This window comes from Hylobates moloch, unplaced genomic scaffold (assembly GCF_009828535.3).
Source record: "Hylobates moloch isolate HMO894 unplaced genomic scaffold, HMol_V3 SCAFFOLD_14, whole genome shotgun sequence".
NCBI classification, from domain to species: domain Eukaryota; kingdom Metazoa; phylum Chordata; class Mammalia; order Primates; family Hylobatidae; genus Hylobates; species Hylobates moloch.
Window position 1 is genome coordinate 20,303,079 of NW_026652289.1, and position 23,870 is coordinate 20,326,948.

At 35.2% G+C, this 23,870-nt stretch overlaps 1 protein-coding gene and 1 pseudogene across 5 annotated transcripts in view; one reads left to right on the forward strand and one right to left on the reverse strand.

Moving 5' to 3' along the window:
* Window positions 1–1,998: 1,998 nt before the first annotated feature.
* The window catches only part of GABPA (GA binding protein transcription factor subunit alpha), a 34,590-nt gene continuing 12,718 nt past the window's right edge, over window positions 1,999–23,870 (reverse strand). For all 5 annotated transcript variants that reach the window (XM_032175380.2, XM_032175379.2, XM_032175381.2 and 2 more), the window contains 7 exons: window positions 22,253–22,337; window positions 19,180–19,425; window positions 13,226–13,420; window positions 9,708–9,761; window positions 7,714–7,854; window positions 7,277–7,469; window positions 1,999–3,067 (listed from right to left, as the gene is read on the reverse strand). In XM_032175380.2, coding sequence (XP_032031271.1) covers window positions 2,839–3,067; window positions 7,277–7,469; window positions 7,714–7,854; window positions 9,708–9,761; window positions 13,226–13,420; window positions 19,180–19,425; window positions 22,253–22,337 — 1,143 coding nt within the window. In that variant the 3' untranslated portion in view covers window positions 1,999–2,838. The remainder of the gene's footprint in view (window positions 3,068–7,276; window positions 7,470–7,713; window positions 7,855–9,707; window positions 9,762–13,225; window positions 13,421–19,179; window positions 19,426–22,252; window positions 22,338–23,870) is intronic.
* On the forward strand, window positions 8,589–9,139 carry LOC116482358 (protein LLP homolog; annotated as a pseudogene).

Here is a 23,870-nt window from a genome sequence, read left to right on the forward strand (position 1 = left end):
GTAGCATAAAATGAATATGGAAAACAGCAGACCTCACAAAAATATTTGGTGGTACAATTCTTTTTGTATCATATTTGAGTATCACCATTAATCAGGGGAGAAAACAACTTTTTCCTAATTAAATGACATAGACTGATACAAAAATAAATGTGATCAGTCAATTTATCTGAAGATCAACCACACACAGCAATTCTGCCTAATTTGTTTTTCTGATGCCAACACAAATATTTAGACTTTAGGCTAGCGAGATATGTATGAAAGCTGGCTCAATGAAAACTTCACATGGAAAACAAGTTTTAAAACAAAAATGAACATTTCTTTTACTTAAATTCTTGTACTTCTAAGGTACAAATGACCAATAATTTTATCTTTCTTCCTTTGAATATACTGTAAATTCTATGAAAAATTCATTTATAAAAACAAAGCAAAGAATGAATAGCATAAATTTTATTTTCTTTCACAATATGTTACATTTTAATAGAAGAAAAAAACTACCTGGCTTTCTGATAACTGTAACCTAAGTAAAACAAATATTTTACATATAATTTGAGGCAAAGTAATGAGTTTCTTGAATCAACTGGAGAAATTAGTCATATTACTTTACTTATGTCATACATAAATGATGGCAAGAAGAAAAAAAAAGCATCTGATCATGTATGAGAACTGTCTCTGTTCAAATTATGAGAAATAAAATGAAAATTGCTAAAGGGAGAAAATGAATAAAATATGATTTTAAAAAAAACCATATGGGAATTGCATAGATGAGAAAAAAATTTTCATTCTAGGGATCTAAAACTTATGTTTCTAGCTTTAAAAACATACACACACATATACAATTGAGACATGTCTGTCATCTTGGCTAAAATTTTAATCTATGTCTCCCCAAAAGCATTTTAAATATGAAAGCCAAGATTCTTAAGCTCTTGATGATATACCAGAAGGGTATACTTTATTATTTTTTAAAAAGTACAAGCAACTTGTCAACTCCCTAGGCCGTAAGAGGATGGTGCAAAACCTTTCTATTTGTTATCTGATGCTAGAGCTTCTGTATATTATTTCATAGTTATTTTACTCAGATACTCTTACAACCACAGTGCCCAAATTGTACTAATAATCTGTCCATATGTTCTCTTTCAAAACAGTAAAAATGGAAATACAAATCTTACTCTGCTCAGATATCAACTGCAGAAAGAGCTTAATATAATAATCTAAATGAATTAAGAGAACATGTTGTAGTAAAATTATGCGTTAAGATTACCAAAGAGATCAAAGATCCCTCCTCTCTCTCCTCTCTTGTCTTTAAGATCCCTGCCTCTTATGATTCATTCCAAACCACTACCAGAATTGCTAACAATGCCATCTTGCCTGTATTATCATGCCTTTTTCTCCTAGTTAAGTCAAAAGCATTAACTGAGCTCTTAAGAAGCTTTTTAAGGGGACAGATTTAAAGAAAACAATGAAGGAGAAGGTGCATAAATATGTGAGAATCAACTTTCTCAAATCTGTAAGACGATTAATAGCTATCTGCCAGTCTCATGTAATAATTCGTGCTTAATACCTTAAAACAACAAAAAGAGAAAAGAAAGAAAAAGACATTTCTAGCCATTTTTGTTTAGTGTTCGCTTATGTAAGGAATGTCATATATGCAGCAATTATTTAATTTGAATCTTAAAATGAGTTAATTTTTCTTCTGTATATCTTTATGCCTTCATATATGTTTATAAAATGATCAACTGAATATGTATATAGATATATGAATACACATATATAATATGGAAAAGGAAAAAAAAGTGGAAAAGTATTGTCTTAAAGCGAAGACTGCCTACAACAGAGGTCGAATTTTCCTTTTAAAACTATTTGCAAGTAATTTACTAATGCCTTGAAAGGTAAAGTACTGCTGACTGATTTAAAGTCTTCATTTTATCAGAAACAGAGGAATATAAGCTGCTTTGCATAATAAACTGGCACTACAGGGTAATTTTTTAAAAAAGGAAGCCATAACAAACCAAACCAAACCTTTATTTTTGGGTTGAGGTATACCTTTTCAGTTTTTAAAATCTCTGACAGGAAAAACAGAGATCATTTTATAATTTTTGTAACAGCTGGTTTATTAGAATTAAATGCCTCTCTCAAAATAATTTAAATTCTTGGTCTGACATGAATAATCTATACAGAAAATCCTCAAAATTGGCTTGAGTTAAGCCAGATTTAAACCTGGATCTCCTCCTTCAGCACTGCTCTTTTGCCAGTCAACTTCTTACTGTCCTTTGCTTGCAAATATATAAATAACCTGATATTCTTAGTTTAGTAATTTATTAATATAAATTTATTCAGTATGAACATTTTAGCTCTGCTTGATTAGATGAAACAGGCACACATGCTTTAGCTGAGAAATTCCATTTTCTGGATCTATGTAAAGCAACATCTAAAGCAGCAGAGAGGGGAAACAGTTATATTTTCAAAAATAGTTAAGCCAGACTGTTTCCTAGAGATACTTCATTTATTTTTCATTTTCAGATACTACTGGCTATTTTTCGTAGGGCTACACATTAATACTGACCAGTTTAGCTTTCCTGACTGTTAACAAACTATTCCACAATGAACCTGCCTTCACACTGCAGACATTGTGGAGATCCTTTAACATACACATATTCTAAAATATATGCTCAAAGTAAAAAGATCCAAATTCACAAGAGTATGAAATATTTATAAAAAAATCATGCATCAGACTGTACAGCCTAGAAATAAAAGAAGATTCAAATTCGGTAATAAAGGTAAGAGCTATACTTGCTCTAAACATTTTAAGAAAGACTCTGGAGTCCCAGAATGTCCTGGGGCTCAATTATCCTTTTCTGTTTGCAGAGAAGCAGTAGCCAGAGCTACTGCTGTGACTGGCTGGGCAATTCCATGGAGCTGCATCTTTGCAAGTTTCTTCTGTTCACATTCTGTGACCAAACGGTTCAACTCTGCTGCACTGTATCCAATAAGAGTCTTCAAGTCACAGACAAACTTGTACACAAATCTCTTGCCTTGAACTTTACAAATCATGTCCCCATCATAATAATATCTTTAAAAAGAGAAAAAAAATTAGAGACTTCGGAAAAAATAAATGAGACTTCTTACAATAATTTACAGACTATTCCGTAAGCAGAAGCCTAGTAGAGTACTGCATCCACCACAATAGCAATTAATATTGAGGCTATATAGACTATTTAATGCTACTATCAAATGAAACATCCACACATTATTTACTACTTCACTGCTCACTACTCCAAATTTCAATGCTCACTACTCCAGAACTCTATACATGAAACTTTCAAAACATATTTTCAACAATTAGGATAAAACTTTGATTTAAAAATAATTATTAAACAAAACAAAAAACCTTGAGAGCAGTAGAAGAGCCTAAGAACAAGAGCTTTGGAGTCAGAAAGCCAAGATTCAAAACCTAACATTTTTGAGACCACAGGAGTCATATTTTCTCAAAGCTTTTATTCCTCATCTATAAAGTGAGGTTAACAGTGCTTATACCCTCATATCATTGTTGAAGATTAAAGGGATAATCTTTGTAAAGTGCTTAGTATACAATGACTGGCACACAGCCCTCTACAAAATATAAGCTATGTTAATAAAAATCAATAATATGAAAAAAATTAATACATATATTCCACTTCTTTTCTGTCTTGTAAAGAATCCTATATGATGAAGTCATGTCTTCATCTTTATTATTTCACTATGTAAACGCTTTCTAAATTTCAGATAAATTATCCAAGCCCAATAGGGAGCTTTAAGTCTAAGGAAAAGGTCTAAAAGAAACAGAGGATACAGAAAAACAGGTAAAGGACATTGTAAAGAGACAATGTTTCTAAACGTACACAAGCAGAGTTCCAGCAATCATTCTAGAAATCTAGTTTACTGCTGCATTCTATAGAGAGGCAAACGGAGCTGGATTTATGTTTCCTTTGGAAAACAGACTTTATTTAAACAAACACTATGTACTGCTAATTCCAACAACAGGAAAAAGAGGCAAGTCAAGCTCTTTCCATAACTGGCAGATTGCAAAGCCCTTATTTTAAAATTGCACTGCCCACTGACAAAGGGCTATTACAAAAGAAACAACTATTTGCAAAAGTACCAGTGATATAACCTATCACATTTAGCAGGATAAAAGTCACTTGGCTTAATCAGGAGTCTATTAATGAAAGGACTGACCTATATACAGGAAATTGTCATCTTTCCCTAATTCCAGAATAGCAAAAGAAAAATAGTTATGTTTGATTTCCCAGTGAGAGATATAACACATTGGGCAGTCTTGTAGTTTCCATTTATGTCAATTACATTAGTACAGAATTTGGATTTCAGCTCACAAACCAACAATTCCTTGCCATCCAGTTAAAAATGCTGTAGGCATTTCAATTGCTTTAAAAAATTTCTGTATTAATATGTAAGACTATACGTGGGGAAAAAAGGAAAATGGAAAAGGAAAGAGGTTTTATAATTCTAGGAGGAAAACGGAGTTGGCATAATCATATTTCTTGGTAAGAGGTGACAGAATATACACACATAAATTTGAATTTTACTGAATACTTCTTTTGATCTAGCAGATGCATCACACAACTGTATATAGTAGCATTTATTCCACTTGTTCCCTCCCTAAAATGAAGAAACTAGAAAGATACACGATACCTGTATTTCATGGATATGATTTCTTCCCTCTTTTTTTTTAAACTTGTATTTTTTTAAGCTTTTTAATTGCAAATATATCACACAAACAAAAGGACACAGAAGTGAACAGTTCAGTGATTTATTACAAAGTGAACATTCATTCACCTGTTAAGTATCACTCAAGTCAAGAAACAGAACACTGCCAGCATCTAGAATCCCCTTTATGTCCCCCCCCAGTCATTCCCCAAATCCTGGCTGTAAAAGGTAAACACAAGCCTGTATCATCACAGTAATTTTACTGCTTTTTCTTTATATTTTTATCACCCAAACATGCATCCCTAAATACTGAAATTTAATTTTCCTGTTTTTTGAACTTAATAAATGTAATCATACAGGATTTGGTCTTCTGGGTCTGGATTCCGTCACTGAACATTATGTTTGTGAGGTTCACTGGTCATGGTTTGTAGCAGGAGCTTAGTTTTCAAGAATGCAAGGTATTCTTGTATGAATATACCATAAATGATTTATTCACTCTACTGTTGATAGATATCTGGTTGTTTCTGGAGTTTGGATGTTATAAATAATCTGCTAGGAACATGTGTATGGGCATACAAGTACACTTCTGTTTGATATATATGAAACAGTTGCTTAGGGGAGCAACTGTTACAATTTACATTCCTATCAAAAGGGTAGAAGCATTCCCATTGCTCCATATCCTCAACAGAGCTTAGTTCTGGCAATCTTTTAAATTGTAGCCACTCTAGGGTGTGTGTTGTACCATTTAATTATGGTTTTCAATTGCATTACTCTGAATACTAATGAGGCTGTACACCTTTGCATATATTCATTGGCCATTTGGATAATCTCTAGCCTGAGGTGTCTATTCAAGTCTCTTGCTCATTAAAAAATTGATTCGTAAGAATTGGTTAGATATTCTAGATACTTCTGTCAGACATGTGTGGCTCTCTTAATAAGGCTTTCAACGAACAGAAGTTCCTAATTTAAATACAGTCCAATTTATTGATCTTTCCCTTTAGAATTAGTCCTTTTGATTCTGTTTAAATGTCTCCCTACCACCAGAAGTTATGAAAGTATTTCCAGATCCTTTTCTATTTTACTTTTTACATGTAGAGCTACAAGCTACAAGGAATTGATTTTTGGTACGGCATAAGGAAGAGGTCAACTTTTACTTTTCCCGAGATGGAGACTAAATTATCCCAGCACTGACGATTGAAAAGCAGGTCGTTTCCTCATGTTTTCTCCCCACTGTCATTTCTTTAAATCAAATGCATACGTATTCCTGGTTCTATTTTGGCTCCCTATTCTACTGTATGGCCTATCTGTCTTGAGCAAATAGCATAACTGTCTTATTACTGTAACTTCAGAGTCAGTCTCAATATCCTGTGGGACAAGTCTTTCCATTTTACTAATCTTCAGGTGTCCTGACTACAATGGTACTTTATAGTCCCATGTAAATTTTACAATTATCTTTTCAAGTTCTATGAAAAACTTAGTTTGATTTTTCAAATCAAACTAAGTAGCTGCACTGAAACTTAGATCAATCTGGGGGGGAACTGACATCTTAATTATTAACTCTAACAATTTACCTGTAATTTTGAGGGGACTTGTATGTATACAATCTGTATCAACTCTCAAAAATGGCAGCTTTAATTATGATTATACACAAAGAATCTTTAGACAGTTGGCAATGTGTTTGAGACGAATGATAAAGGATAAGCATATTGAAAACTAAACATTTTAGGTACTCATGAACTCTGAGAAACAAAAGGTCATTCAGGAAAAGAAAAATAATCACGGTCAACTATGTAATAATAATTACATGGCCATAATACGGTAACAATGAATACTCGCTGAACCAAAATTTCCATATAATTATATTGGGATATTGAGATGAGGGGATGGAAAGGCGAAGGGAGAGTGTGTGTGTGAGCTAAATTATAATCTTTCAGTGTGAAAATGGCCAAGTGAAACATGAAGAAGCAGTAAAAGCATGCTATTTAGAAAAACTTGTGAATTGCAGAACTACTTTACTATATTCAATCTCCCAAAAAATCAGACATAATTCCGTGATATTCTTATATATCCTTCTTCTCAGATACTTAAATGTACCTGTTGAATTTCCATCACTGTAGTAGGCATAATTTCTGATACTAATTTCTGTCAAAAAACCTTACACTACTTAAGGAGAGTTTGTATCAATGTGAAGATTGGATATCCAGATTTAGGCAGATTGTGTAGAAAATGGGTCAATATTCTGCATGTAATTGTAAAAACAGAGGATGGTTTCTGCTTACTCATTAAAAACTAACACTCACTCAATTCACCTATGCAAATAATAAAAACCTCAAAAATTAATTTTTTTTTTGGACAGAGTATTATAGCTTTCAAATCAGATAAAAACAAACAATCTTAGAGTAATTTTGTAAAAAAAACTGTACCTCAAAATTATTAAGATCTTTTTAAAAAGGTTTTTTAATATGTAAAGAAAACGTAAACAAGTTTTTAATATCATTACATATCAGTGCTTACATCTAGAATAAGAAACTATTTTTTTGAAAGGCTTAATAACAGAAAAAAAAGAAAGGCTTACCTTAATGCACGACTGAGTTTCTCATAGTTCATCGTAGGCTTATTTTTACGCTGTCCCCATTTTTGTGCAACCAGTTCAGGCTGATTTAGCTTAAATTCACCTTCATCGCCAACCCAAGAAATACAGTCTCGAGCGTCCTTATCAGTAAGAAGTTCTAGCAAAAACTGCCATAGTTGGATTTGGCCATTGTTTCCTAAATTGGTAAGAGGAACAAAGCATTACCTATAGTGTTACAGATTAGCCCAAGGCAAAGGCAACAAACTGGGCCCGTAGATCAAATCTCAGCCATGGCAAAAACAATTTTTGTTTTTCTAGAAATGCTGTCTAAATACTGCCAGAGGGATAGTCCAAATTCACATTTTTCATACAGTAAAATACAACAAAATATACCTAATTAGATAGATATATTTTATAAATACAAGAAAATACAAAAATACCTGTTCTGTTCCCAGGTGAGCTTCTGTCTTCTCCTGAAATCCTCGGCGCTCTTTGCACTTTGGCTGCCTTTGCACTACTATTTATAACTTTAATGGTAGTAGGCGTAGCAGATTGCACTGATGCTGGAATAATTTGTACAGCTGAAAGACAGACAAGGGGAAATTTTTTTTCTTCCAATACAAGCAGAAAAAAAAAAAAATTACTGAAAGACATTAACTAATGCCCTATGAATTTAATTAATGCCCTATGAATTACCCCAAGAAAGTACTTCACTACAGAAAGCCTCAATCCACAATTTCAAACAAAATAACAAAAAAGTTCAGATGGTAAAGTATAATGCTTGCATTATAGTTTGTGCATCTTAGTAAGAGCTAGTATTCTTGTTTGGAAATAACTTAGTGATGCATACACATTAGACAAAGAGAGTATTTAAACATGTTTGTTTTTAAAACATTTGTTCATAAAAACAGTCTGTCAAATATATCGTAGAAAATGTGGACAAATGAGAATTCACACCACCACTTTGAGACTCTGGCAATATCTGGAGTAAGGCTGAAAGGATAGAAACCCTATGACACGAACATCTCAAACATGTTCTTACAAATATTCATTCAATGATGTTCACAGCATTTAAAAAATACAGCAGTGAAAATGAATGAAACAGCTGCAAGTATCAACATGAGTAATTCTCAAATGATAAAAAAGTTATAAAAGAATATGTACAATGTATTATCATTTTACAGAAAATGTTTAAACATGTGGAAAACAATGCTGTACAGTGTTTACGGTTACATAGTTAGTAAAAATATAAAATATGCAGACGGTAATAAACATAAAATTCAAGATAGTCAATTCTCTGGTAGGAGAGAGGAAAATGAAATCTACAACAGGTAAACTTGGTGTATAAAATTTTACTTCTTATGATGTACACAGGTGTTAGTTATACTTTCTTTGTGTATCTCAAATTCCTCATTAAAAATTTTAGCCGCTTGCGATGATCTTGTGACGTGTGTGTTCGTATCTCAGGTAAAACATAGCTAAAAGCTTATAGCATAAGCGGAAAAGAAAGATGCGTGCTGAAAAGGGGAAAAAAATGCCCCAAAAGAGCTCAGCAGGCTTTAAAATATTCTCAAACTAGACAGTCATGTTTTAATGAAAGATGTTTAAGAGATAGCAACTGTGGTGGTACCCAAACCCAAACATGCCAAGAGAAAATGCAACATGAGGTAAAAGAAAAGATGACATGAAAATGGAGATGGATATTAAGAGAGACAAAAAGACTCTTCTAGACTGTACTTCTAGCAAGTACAGTACCCAATATGGATGAATCAAAGGTAAAGAATAAAGCTGAAGGCAAAGCCAGAGAAAAGAAAGGGGAAAAGCCAAGCAAAAGTAGTGGAGGTAGTGAAAGGTTTGGCCTGGTAGACTCTTCAAACCTTGGAAAATGCCACATGGGACAGATGATCCATTAGAATGTATACAACTGTATACTTCGATTGCAACTCCCACCAAATGAAAACTATTTGTTTTCCTATTTTAACTTGGCCTTTTTTCTTCATTTCAAACCCAGAGTAACTCCTCAAGTTTGTTTTGGACACTTGAATATTTTCTCTGCTGTATCCAAGCTATACTGATATTTCAATTGGATGCTACCTAACATCCAGTTATTATCAGGCATAAAAGTTCTGTCAGGTATGAATGTGGCTGGAATTGTTCTTACAGCTTGGTAATTAATAGTCAGGAAAGATGAAACAAATGATGTCCTAACAAATTTTAGTGAACTGAGATACAAAGCAAGCTGTTATGTTAATTGTATCATTTAAAAACTCGAGTGGATCTTATAAAGTACTTGTGTCAAGCTTTCATTCCACAAAACAAGATATTTTGTGTGTAGAAAAAAATTTTTTTAAAATAATTTTCCTTTTTATTACCTTGCAGTATCAAATAAACATTTCTTATTAATAAAAGGGCAAATATAGGTACAAATACTCACGTTGATCAATTGTAACTATTTCATTCATCTGTTGTTCTTGACTTGCCAATACATCTGAAAAAACAAAAATTTTTTGTTTTTATTTAAAACCAAAAATATAAAAACCCCAATCCAATAAAACTCAACTTAATAAACATGGTTCTTTTAAAAATAACTCTACAATTAAAACCAAAACACTGAACTGAAACTTACTGGCATAAAAACCTTAAAAATATTTGATAGTCACTTTGAAAGGAAAAGATATCTTTAAGAGAAGTAACACAGGGAAAAGCTCCAATGTCTTTTAGTGTTCAGTAAAGTTCTGCAGAGAACTATGGTTTTCTAAATGTAAATATTTGTATTGAAATCCACATAAAGCCATGTAAAAATATGGAAATCTTCAAGATCAGATCAAAGATAAAATATACACCAAAATAAAATTATTTAGGTACATACCTCCACCAAAAAGGCCTCCTTCCCATTATCTGTTATAACATCCACTTTTGACTAAAGCTGCTTAAGCTTTATAATGCTTCTACTTAAAGACAGCAAATTTTCAATACAATTGTAGCAGTCCTAAATGTCTCAATTAAACTAAATAATTTCACGTTCAAAAATATAGTTCCCAAAATAAAAATACTATAAAAGTCCTAAGATAAGCCTTTACAGAACCATTCATTACTTATCTGTTGCTATTCCCTACTTAGATGTTATTCTTTACCTCTCACAAGAACTGCATATCCCAGTCTCTATTACTTAAGCCTACTTTGTGCCCATCACAAATTGCATGCCTCTCTCTTGAAATTGAAACTATACCCTCCAGCAATCATTCTGGATACTGAGGCCTGGGCTCCCAAGAAGACTCTGCTAAGGGTGCCTTGCCAGAATCCAGTTCCAGACACTTCTTCAGAGTACAGGCACTCTGAATATCATATTCCTCCCTGAAACCCCCAAATCCTTGCTACGCACAAAGGAAGCAGTCTTGAGAGGCAAAGCCCTGGGGGATATGGAGCCATTTTATGAAGAAACATTAGACACTACAGGAATAAAACAATTATTTTTCCGAAAGAAAACCCTTAGCAAACTGAGAACTTCCTTTGCCTTTGGTGACAGAAGACAGAGATTCACACTGAGAAGGACATCATGGAACTGGTAGTACTGGAACATTTCCTAATTATCCTCCCATGTATAGTAGGACTTGGATGAAGTTTCAACATAGGGGGGACTGCAGGCAGGTGGCAGCTCAGGTGAATAATCTCATACAAATATCTGAAGAAGGAGCTACCTCTTCAGTACTGCTGTTTCTTGGGAGATCACTGAGAATGGATAATAGAGGCTGGGTTATTAACAGTTCTGTCCCAGAATCAGTGCCCTTCACAGATAGGCTGCAGACTTCTCTCTACAGAAGGGACCAGAGTACTGCACTGCACTCAAAAAACCCTGTTCTGAGAAGTAAGACTTGTGAATTCTAGAAAGTCTGTTAGAAATACCCTTACACATCATCCTGCCCATCTTCCAATTCTGAACTGAGCACTAGATTTCCAAGGCAGATGGGATTTCCCTACCCAGGCAGAGTGAAGAACCATGGCTGGATCACCAAGAAATTCCGTGAGACACTCATCTAGGCTGTGGGACTTTGTTGCTTTAAAAGACAAAGCAATGGTTCCAGAGCAGAGCTTTTCTGAGGAAGACTCATTCAACTGCATGGAAATGGAAAGATATACAAGACACCTTTGACTTCTGTTCTTGGGAAAAGCCTATGAATAAGCTTTAAAGTTTGAGAAGCAGTAAGAGAACCAGAAACAGACAGCCACAACAAACAGCTGACCTGGGAGAGACTGGAAAAAACGCGGATTTGGGAAAAATGAAACTATCATCTATGCACTATCTTTGTTGTGTTCTTGAGATTTCTTACAAGAAAGTGTTTCAATAAACATGACTCACATGTTTCACAATTCAGAATTTACCTTATTCATTTCAAAACCTCTGCAGGGAAGGAAATCTGTGAAACAAGGACAAAGCTTCAACCAGGACATTTAACTTACTTATCTAGTAAGAATGGAAACTGGAAATAAATGCTGCAAATACAATGAATGTACTAAGTCTTTTAGTATCATAGATACTTAAAAAAAAAAAACATCTGGGAGAATCCTTACAAGAATAAAATTATAAACAATTAAGAAATGCCTCTCTGCAGAGCTCATTTCTTATTCACCAGCAGAGAAAGCACTTTCAACTCCTGATCTCAAGTGATCCGCCCACCCCAGACTCCCAAAGTGCTGGGCTTACAGGAGTGAGCCACTGCACCTGGCCAGAGAAAGCACCTTGAATGAAAACTGCAAGCACTGAATTAAGGTGGAAAATCCCTCCACCAGAGCTCTCCCCTTATTGGGTATATAATAGAACAAAATGCTATCATTAACATTTTCATCCATAACTGATACAAAAGCAAAGTCAGAGTATGTTGTATTCATGTGTTCTGAAAAATATGTGGGTCTGGCTAGCATTTCTGATATGCAAAACTGTCAAGGAATGTGTTGCTTTTGGTGTCTTAACAGTGACTGAAATATAAGATGGATTAAAATTCAAGCAAAAATAATTTACATTTGTGCCTTGTTTTCTTGGACAGCCAAGTAGTTTCCAAACTTCTCTCTCTCTCTTTTTTTTTTTTTTTTTTCCAACTGAGACTCTTGCTCTGTCACCCACGCTGGAGTGTAGTGGCGCAGTCTCAGCTCACCGCAACCTCCGCCTTTCAGGTTCAGGCTATCCTCTCGCCTCAACCTCCTACGTAGGTGGGACTACAGGCACGCACCACCTTGTCCGCCTATTTTTCGTATTTTTAGTGGAGATGGGGTTTCACCATGTTGGCCAGGCTGGTCTTGAACTTCTAACCTCAAGTGATCTGCCCGCCTCATCCAATTTCTTTATATGGTCACTTAATCATAATAATGTCTGGAGCCTTATAAGTTACAAGTGGAAAAACTTATAACTAGTGGCTTCCAATTCCAAAAGGTGGCTGCAAACACTTCCTTGCCTCTTAAGACTCTATTCAATTAATAGTAAAGACTTGAAAAAAGATTTAATCTCATCAATAATAAAGAGAATGGGAAGGAAGCCACCTGTAAACAAATGATCTCTTCCATTTCTAGATGAGTAGTAAATGTAAAAGCTGATCAAACATAAGGCAACAAATGGAATATATGAAGAGGGCTAAGTGTAGGGCACAGCATCTGATTTAAGAACTTGGATTCTAATGTTAGCCTGGGCTTGAATCCTGGCTCTACCACTTCCTAGCTGTGACTTTATGGGGCCCTCAAAGCCTCACTTTCCTATCTAAAAAATAAGCAAAGTAATGACTTGTGGTGTTACTATAGGAATTAAATAACATATAGAGCTTTCAGCATAGCATTATACAGTAAATAAATGTTAATTATTATTGCTTATTACTTATCATTATCAATAAACAAGATGAAAACAAAGTTATAAGGAAATAAAATTATGTTTAAATTACAATGTAAAGAAATAATGTAATTTTATACATTTTCGGAGAAGTTCCAGATGACTCCAGAGAATTTCTCCCCGAGGAACCCGCTGAAAAAAATCTTCTTGGTTGAGACTACATAATTCTCTCCCCGAAATGTTGAGTGTGGTGAGGTCTATATCGGTCATGCTGAATTCCTTCATTACCCAAACCACCCAATGCAGGACTTGGTCTGTGGACCACTGTATGGGATCTAGAAAGAAAAATATTCACTTTAGCCTAGTTCCATTTTAGATACTGTGTAAATTTACAGTTAACTTGTCAAAAAACACACATACACACAGATGTTTTCTTTCCCCAAGTATGTGAGGTAAACTTATTATATGAAGCAAAAAAAAAAAAAAAAAAAATTACGCTGTAATTTTCTCCTCAGCTCCTTTCCAATTTCTTAATCTAAATTTCTGATGCAGTCACTTGGTTCAACCTCAGTTGGAACTCTATCAAGAAAAACAAAATGCAAAACTGCTCTCCAGTGGGCCAAATGAAAGAATAAAATATGAGATTATTCTGGAGAGAATAAAGTAAATTATCCAAGTTTAAAAAAATTTGCAGCTGCATTGAAAAAAAATCAAAAGGAGATTCTAGGAAGCTAGCTTTATTCTCCAAAATATGAACCATATCCTTTTTCCTCCCTTTTCCTTCCTGTAAAAAGCTGGCTGCTCCTGCATTTACCCTTATAATGCATTTCCAATAAATAAATAAACATGGTAATTACCTGTTTTACTCAGCTGTCCCCTCACAACACACTAAGAAATATAAGAAATGTGTCTTGTAAACCATTCTGTCTTTAGAACCTAACAGTGCCTTGCTCACACACTTGTTTAATCTTAGAGTATATCCAAATAATTTCCTTTTCCCTATCATTTATCTAATTGAATTCATAAATAAAAAAATATGGCCAATATCTTTAAATATTACATTGCTGTATTACCTGCACCTAATAGAGCATTCTATCTGTGTAAGTTTTAGTTTTGGTTCTGGTACTCCCGCTTTAAGAAGATGATCTATTCAAATAATATTGGTTATATACCCAATAAATAAATGCTATTCAATAAGAAAAGTAGAAAAAAAATAACATTTAGGTATCCAGGGCAAATTACAGTGAAAATAAATCAAACATAAGAATTTCATAAAAGTTCTTCAAAGAGGCAAAGTGCTATTGAAACTGAAACTATTCCATTTGAGACTAAAGGAACAGAGGTGCCCTAGCCTCAAAAGGCAAAAGCAAGCATTCTAAGAATACAGGATTAATAGCCACAGAATATATATTTTTAAATTTTTCCACAAAGAAGTTAAGGGAAGATTCTAGGAAGATGGTGGCAAAGTTTTTTAATTTTTCTGAATGTACACATAAACATAAAAAAGTGACTGGAGAACAAAACCAAAAACCCACGAACATTTACATAAAACCAGGTGACAAGATATCTTCATGGACCTCAAGATACAAGAGGGTAAAGACAAAGCAATAACGGCTATAAGACCTCCATGGTCTTAGCTTGTGTGCAGGAGAAAGCAAAGGGAAGCAAGGTAAAGGTGACCCACTCTGATCAGGGGAAAACCTGAGCACAGCCAAGAAGCATGCATTCGAAGTACAACAGGACAAGATGAAAGCAACGCTAAAAAGCAGTTTTGCCCAATCCAATGGCCACAGTGTGTGTTAAGATTTAAAGGGCTGAAGCAATGTAGGACCTGGGTGTTTTTTAAACTGAGCCAAGAACCACTTTCAGGAGAATGGCCCACAGTAAGGAGAAACTGGCAGAGTGGAACTAGAAGTGAGCAGCAGAGGGACGCCAAGGAAAAGGAAACAGGAGAAGGCCCAGGTAAAAGTCAACAAGAACTGAAAAAGAAAGTTGCCTTATCTGTGAGTACTATACTACTTGAAAACAACAGAAGCAGAGTTAAATAGAAAAGCTATCCTGAATCACACCTCTTTTAAAAGAAAAAGAAAGCTAATTTTACATAAAAATTAAAAAAAAAAACTCAGGGAAAAATATAATTTGTCTGATTTGTTTTCTCAAATATCAGTATTTCTGGTTTAACATAACTAATTGTCCACCCATGTTCTGCCTTTCTCTAAGACTCTAAAAATTCCTTTACTGTTGTAAAACAACTGTTGTAAAACAACAGTAAAGGAATTTTTAAAAGATGCAAAATAATAGGAACATGAGTACAAAGTGACAGGCATGGATGAAAGATTTAATCTAATGTTTTGAAGACAATAAGCAGAGTGGTAATCGATTTGGCAGAGGAGGGGAAAACTATGACCTAAAATGTTTGCCAAGGAGGATGCCAGTAAGAAGTGAGAGGATTCCTGCCTGCAGAACCCCCTTCACTGGTTCAAGTCATGGTGGTTCTGAGTAGCAACAGAGGCTTAAAGCTGAAAATGAGGAGACTGATTTAAAGTAGATGGTGTGGTTAGAACCTCCAGGGTCTCTCTTTCACTTGGGCGGACAGTTAAATGAGTGCACTCCACACATGTGGACACCGGGAAAACATTTATTAATAGATGGGGAGAGACACGAAATGAACAGACACCGAGAGAACAATTCCCAGTAATAAAACCCTATAAACTGAAGAGTGAGACCGTCTCTACCTCCTCCCTGCTCCACTTCCTTTTCCAGTTCCAGAACACAGTATTCACATACACACCTATCCCAAATGCTCACCCCATCTTCTACTGCTGACAGGTATCTGCAAAAAGATCTATAAATATTGATACATTTGAAACTCTTTTCTTTGCCCGCTTTTTTTTAAAGACAGTCTTGCTTTGCCACCCAGGCTGGAGTATAGTGGTGCCATCAAAGCTCTCTATAGCCTCAAACTCCAGAGCTCAAGCAATTTTCCCAACTTAGCCTCCTAGGATATTGATGTATGCCACTATGCCCAGCTTTTTTTTTTTTTTTTTTGGAGACAGTCTGGCTATATAGCCCAGGCTGGTCTCAAACTCCTGGCCTCAAGAAACCCTCCCACCCCAGCCTCCCAACCTGCTGGGATTATAGGCATGAGCCACCACACCTGGCCTGAAATTCTTTTAATGAAATAGTCAATGCCTCATTTTATCAGCATACAGTTATCAAATCCTTCAGAACTTCGCATTAATTAGTTTTAAAGTTATCTACTCTTATTTTTTTTCTTTCAAGATGGAGTCCCACTGTGTTGCCCAGGCTGGAATGCAGTGGTGCAATTTCGGCTTACTGCAACGTCCGCCTCCCAGGTTCAAGAGATTCTTGTGCCTCAGCCTCCCAGGTAGCTGGGATTACAGGCATGTATCACCATGCCCAGCTAATTTTTGTGTTTTTAGTAGAAACAGGTTTTACCATGTTGGCCAGGCTGGTCTCAAACTCCTTGCCTCAAGTGACCCACCTGCCTCAGCCTCCCAAAGTGCTGAGATTACAGGCGTGAGCCACTGCGCCTGGCCTAAAGTGATTAATTCTTAAATGTGAAAAGATGGGCAAAAATAATTAGATATTTGGGAGAGGTTAAAAACAACACAAACAAAAACCACAAGAAAAACAGAATCCACAAGAAACAGAAATACCACGATAAAGCTTTTTTTTAAAAGTTAAAAAAAAAAAAAACTATAATCAATATACTCAAGAGAAGTAGGAGAAAACACGATATTGGCAATATAAGATCAGAATGCTACAGAAAGGAACAAACAAAAATGAAGAGCCCTTGTAAATTAAAAATCAGATAGGTTATATCATAAAGACAAGAAAATCTGGCAGAAAGTAGTGCAGATAGGTAAGATGAAAAATAAACACGAAAAATGATGCAGCAGATCAACTCAAGAGATTCAACAGGAGTTCCAGCAAAAAGAATACAGGTATTTATCCAAATAATGCAGTAAGAACATCCAGAACTGAAGGCTACAATTATCAAGATCAGGGCTGTCCAACAGAAATATAATGCAGACCATTATGTAATTTTAAATTTTCTAATAGTTACATTTAAAAAGTTGGTCAAATACATCTTAATAATGAATTTATTTTAACTTAATGTTCCAAATGTTATTTCAACCGGTAATTAATATAAAAAATTAGAAAAGATTTTATACTTTTTCTTTTAGTGGGTATTTTACATTTACAACCCATCTTAATTTTGACCAGAGACACTTCAAGTGCTCACATGGGATTAGTGGCTACAGTACTGGGCAGTGGAGGGACAGCCTGAAATTCTACATTAGCTGTCTGGTTCCATAGCTCTCTTTCAGTTCCGTGGGTGAGCTCTCTCATTTATTGTGTGTCTTTTAGGTTTGGTTTAAAGAGAGAAAACAGTGTCCCAGGGAAACAGCGGTTCCACAATACAGCCTTTCTGTCATCAGCCCTGCTCCCCAGGTACAACCTTGTCTCTAAAAATCAAAAATAAAAAAAGGACAAAACCCCAACAATACTGTTTCATTCACAAATACGCTCAGGTCCCCAACAACTCTTGGATGATCAATATTATTATTTGTTACCCCAGCATTCTTCCTCATCTGCCCCCATTTCTAAGATATCTATTTCTTATAATTCTGTTTTGTCTCGCCAACTCTAGTTACTTTTGTCTAAATTTAAGAATGATCCTCTGATCATCAAATTTAATAGATAGCAGTCAGCATTCTTTGACTTTCTCGGCAGCATCTGAGAGTCTTGACCATCCAAACTCTCCCCTCAATTTCAGTGACACTATACATCTAAGTTCTTACTTTCTTTCTGTCTCTTCAGTTATTTATGTCTCCCTTTTCTCCAACCCTAAATGTTTATAGGGTCTAGGGCATATGCCTTTAGTTGTGTGTTCTTTTCCATTTTTCGCTTTCCATCAGGGACTACGTAGACTTTTATAGCTTCAAATATAAATTCAATGGGAATGAGTCTCATATAACATCTTTGTCTCCAGCCCAAATCTTACATAACTGACACCATTTTCTGGCTAACCTCCAGCTGAATATAAACTTCCACATCAAAATCAAGTGCTATCCACCTTCTCTTGAAAAAACATTTCCTATACCAGACTTCTCTACTTCCCCAACTGGGCTTTTGAAGGCATGCTCTTCCTAGTGCACCATCTTAATTAAGTCCAGCATTTAACATGGTGCCTGGCGTACGGTAGTGTTCACTACATATGTAATGATGATGGAACCAATTTTTATCAAGTTACTGTTTTAGTCACCAAGATGAAGCTTGAGAAGTTAGATCAATACTTGTATCTTCCCTCTCTACCCTCATAAAATGTCAATCTGCTCAGTCCTATCACTGTTTTCATCCACTTTTTCCTTGCTACTCCCAAAGAAATCACCTAGAGTCTGGGCTAATGTAGACATTATCATCTAGTCACAACTATAATAATATGCTCCTGTTTTCCCTTCACTCAGTCTCTACCTGTTCCAACTTATGCCATATACTACCACCATATTCATTTTTCAATTATCATTTTCATCAATCAAAAACAGTTCTGTAATGCTACAGAATAACTCCTTAACCACTCCATTTTCTCACTACTCATGCATACCCCCAGGTCTAAGCTTTGCACATAACATTTCCTGTCTTAAATGTCTTTCTCTGCCCAATAGTATCTTATTTATAATAAACTCTTTTCAGCTTTCCCTCAGGGCAACTACGATCCCTTTGAGATTCCAATAGCATGCTTCTTCTACAAGAGTTACTGACAGTTTAAAAACTTGTTACCTTTTATGGCAATTATCTCTTTTCATCTATCTTCTCTCTCTTCAACTACACTCTCAACACCCTAAGAGCAGAAATTTTTTAGACTTCTTTGTATTTCCGGCACGCAGGACAGAATTTGTCCACCACATGAGTTTAAATGTGCGTTACAATTAAAAGAGAGATACACAAAATCAACATTCATCCTAATAACTCTACATGTAAAACAGATTGTAACTTACCCTAGTGTCTTCTATGTCAAGCTTAATTTCTATTATTCTACCCAGCATGGAATTATATATTTCATTACCATAGGGTATCCCAAGGCGTTCTTGTTCTTTCCTATAGCCTTCCAGTGCAGCAGCCCATCTTGTCACTTGTTCTGAAGTTTCATCTGAAATGGTTGTAATGTGTTTTGTGCCATCAAGAGTTATCACTTGAGCTTCTTCAACAAGATGTGCTTCTGATTCAGCATGGTGGGCATCTGGATCAATAACAACCTCAACAGTGTCCGCAGGTTTAACAATTTCAAGGATGTTTAACTTTGGTTCAATTCCTTAACAGTGGATAAAAAAAAAAATAATAAATCTACATGAAAACACAGAAGTCACCAAAAAATAATTTAGATGTTCCCAAATGGTAGAGAAAAACTACATCGAATAAAACAAATGTAGTAAAAGTTAACATTTGGGGAATCTGGGTGAAGGATATTCAATAATTCTTTTACTAGCCTTGCAACTTTTCTACAAGTTTAAAATAATTTTATAAAAAAATAAGACACACACACAAACCCTACCTATAAACATCATTAGAAAAAAAGAAGTACCAGTTCTTACCACAATAAAATAAATAAATAAATAAAAATAAAAATTACGAATATGAAACAAAATAAAAATTAGACTAGGCAGAGTATAAATGAGCAGCTACCTATCCTCGGAATTTTAAAAAATCCTTCTAAGCAAATTAAAATTATTATTTACTGACTCAGTTTTTCTTTTTAAAGGACAAAGTAGATGTGTTAAAAATTATGCCAAATTTACTAAATTAAATTTACCATTAAATTCTAAATTTCATTTTAAATTAGCTGAAGAAAAACCCAAATCCTGAATATTTTAAGCTCCTGGTATACAGGTGTTAAGAACTGTAATTCCTATGGAAAAGATAAAAATAAAGATAAATAATTTATTGACACAAAGGTTCCTCAGCTACCCAGAATTAAATCAAAATTCTGATTTTGATTTAATTCTGGATAGTTTAAAACACATTTAAACCTGTGTTTCAGAAATTATAATTAAGCCAAGAAATTATGCCATAAAAGCAGTTATTTCATTATGTGTGCAGTACTCTCTATAAGATATACTTTTATTTATCTATTCAAAATGGAATTAGCCCTTTATGAAATAACCTCAGACTAAAATGACAGCTCTAAGACACTGTCATATTACATAACTGCTTCTGTTCCTTACTGAATCTATTACAATCTATATCAAAATTCAATCAAAGTACAGCTTAAAGAAAAAGCACAACTCAACTTCGATCTTCTGTGAAAACCAGTATTGCAAGAAACTACTACTATCATTCTCAGGTGGTTTAAAGAGAATCGCTTTTCAAATATACATGATAAAAATAATCAGAATCAAAACTATTTTTTCTTAAAATCTATTTCCTAATCCTTCATCTAAATTTCATACTTTAATGGCTTTAAGCAAACTCTTCTTAAACACACTTGCATCAAGAGGTCACTAGGCTTTTAAAGATAAAAGCTACTAATTTATTTCCTATTCCCAATAATCAATCCTGAGGGAATTAAGGATCAGAAGTATGTAACTACCATTTTCAGAGTCTGAAGAAAAATGTGGTTTGCGAAACATAATTGTGAACAATATATGTTCAGAGATGAAATTATTCTAAATTTTAAAAAGCTAAAATTCAACCTACCAAAAACAGTTTCCTAATTTTCTTTTCTAACTCGGGTACTTATACAAGTTTAGTAAAATACTGTAATGAATAAGGTTGACTGGATGACTCTTTGTCTATTACAAACTCTTCTCTCTGTGCTAAACTGTACTGACTGGATTTCTTTGAAGCTAGGGTTCCAGGTGTGATTTATGCTTTAGAATCACTGGTATAAGCCTCCTATTTGGAAATGGGTTAAGAGGGGACAAGCAGGCAGATCAGAGGTCCCCAAACCCCAGGCCACAGACCACACAACAGGAGGTGATTGGCAGGCGAGTGGATGAAGTTTCATCTGTATTTACAGTCGCTCCCTATCGCTCACATTACTGCCTCAGCTTCACTTCCTGTCAGATCAGTGGTAGCATTAGATTCTCATAGGAGCGCAAACCCTATTATGAGCTGCACATGCGAAGTATCTAGGTTGCGTGCTCCTTATGAGAATTTAATGCCTGATACTCTGTCACTGTCTCCCATCACCTCCAGATGAAACTGTCTAGTTGCAGGGAAACAAACTCAAGGCTTCCACTGATTCTACATTATGGTGAGTTGTATAATTATTTCATTATACACTACAATGTAGTAATAATAGATACAAAGCACACGATAATGTAATGTGCTTCAATTCCCCTGCCCCAATCCACGGAAAAATTGTCTTCTGTGAAACTGGTCCCTGGTGCCAAAAAAGGCTGGGGACCATTGAGGCAGATGACATCTATTTTTTTTATTGATTGATTGAGACAGAGTTTTCCTTTTGTTGCCCAAGATGCAGTGTAGTGACACAATCTCTGCTCACTGCAACCCCCACTTTATGGGTTCAAGTGATTTTCCTATCTTAGCCTCCCAAGTAGTTGGGATTACAGGCATGTGCCACCACGCCCAGCTTATTTTGTATTTTTAGTAGAGACGGGGTTTCACCATGTTGGCCAGGCTGTTCTCTAACTCTTGACCTCAAATGATCCGCCCACCTCGGCCTCCCAAAGTGGTAGGACTACAGGCGTGAGCGCCCGCAGCCAGCAGACATCTATTTTTTTGACTAGTGTGGATCACTGTAAAGGCAACATGGTTAAAGTGACAGCTACCATGGTAGCTTCCAGGTGTTGTATTTTCCAGATCATGGCAGGGCGGCAGCTTCCTTAGCAGTCCAGTTCTGCAGTGTGGCTGAGGTACTCTTAGGAAGTCAGCTGGATCCTGCTGCCAGCACTCTCTGTGATTCTGCTATTTACTACCATAAAATATATCCTTTTATGATTGAACTAGGTAGAATATGTTATACTATCTGTTTCACCCTGTCAAATACAACTACTAAACCCAAAGCATGAATATTTGGCTATTATATCAAGTAATTTAGACAACCATCTAAAACTTATAAATTATATCAGAAAAACATGAGCTAAAATTTTAAATAACTATCATGAAAAGTAACTTACCTTGGTAAGAAATTACCTGTACACTAAGCTGTACAGTTCCATCGGTTTTTACTCCTTGGTCAAATAAACTTCGTTCTGGATCCAGCTAACCATGGATAAAATGAGTAAGATTATTTTAGTGTAATCATTAGATTAAGTCCCTTGCCTTTGGTTTAGAATAAATGGATGTACCAAACAGAACTTAATTACTAAACATACTAATTAAATTGTAAGAACACATTATTTAGCTTATCATATTTAATTCTTTGCCAAAATTTAAAATATTTTCACCACTGAGGAAGTAATTCAGGATAGCATACCACCAAATTTGTTGTGTTAGTTTTCTCTACCTCTGGAGTCTAGTTTGGGATTTTAAATAATTCCAAAAGGCAATTATTCATTCTGAGATGTATTTAAAGTAGAAGGTAATGCTATATCTGTCATGAATAAGTAAAAGTGTTTAATTAGTGGTGATAATTTATCTAAATATATTAACATATTCTTGTCATATCTGCCTTGTAACCAATGCTACATATTGAAGGGTTTACTCTAAATCTCTCATCATAAAGTTAATAAAATTAAAGCACTTATGACCTTACTACCTAACCTAGCTATGAATATCTTGAATCCTAATTCCATATCATTTCAGTATTAGTGTTTTTTCCTTTATATATCCTTATAATGAATGCATTTCACACTATGGCAAATTGATGATAAAACGTTAATTCTGACTTCTAGACACTTTCTGTCATCAGCTTAAAGACAGGCTTCCATTAGAATCATCTTGCATAATTTATAACTGTGTCTGCATGTCATAAAGCGGCATGTCCTACTCTCATTCCCAAGAATTCAACCGATGCCGTCATCATGGCACAAACACATGACAAATGACTATGAATCTAACTTGAACAGGGGACTAGACAAACTGTGTAGGGCTGGGCATGGTGGCTCACACTTGTAATCCCAGCACTTTGGGAGTCCAAGGCAGGTGGATCACCTGAGGTCTGAAGTTCGAGACCAGCCTGGGCAACACGAAGGAACCCTGTCTATACACAAAGGCAAAAATTAGGCAGGAGTGGTGGCGTATGCCTGTAATCCCAGCTACTTGGGAGGCTGAGGCATGAGGATCACTTAGAGCTGGTAGGCAAAGGTCGCAGTGAGCGCCACTGCACACAGCCTGGGCAATACAGCAAGACTCTGTCACCAAAAAAACAAACAAAAAACAAACAAAAAAAGACTGTGTAACCTTGTAGACAGATAGATTTAGATTAAATATGACAGTTTCATCCATTAATATACATTTCATTAAAAATTGTCTTAATGTCAAGTTTTTTCTCCTTGTCTGGTGGACACTGGTATTATCCACTAGAAGCTATGGCAAATGTAACTCTGAAAGTATAAGCTCTCAGGTACTGAACATATTAGTAAGTTCACTAAAAGCCAGCACAAGGACAAAACTCAAGCCTGGTATTTGAGCTTGTGTTTAACATTCTTCAAAAAAGTGCAACTTAGCCATTGTTGCCTCAGCTTTCAAGTCAGCCCACAGCATTACCGTAAGCAGCAAGACTTCTGATTGAAATGTATGTTCGCATTGACATGGAGAACAGAAGTGTGGTCCTCATATCCTTTTTAAGGCGGA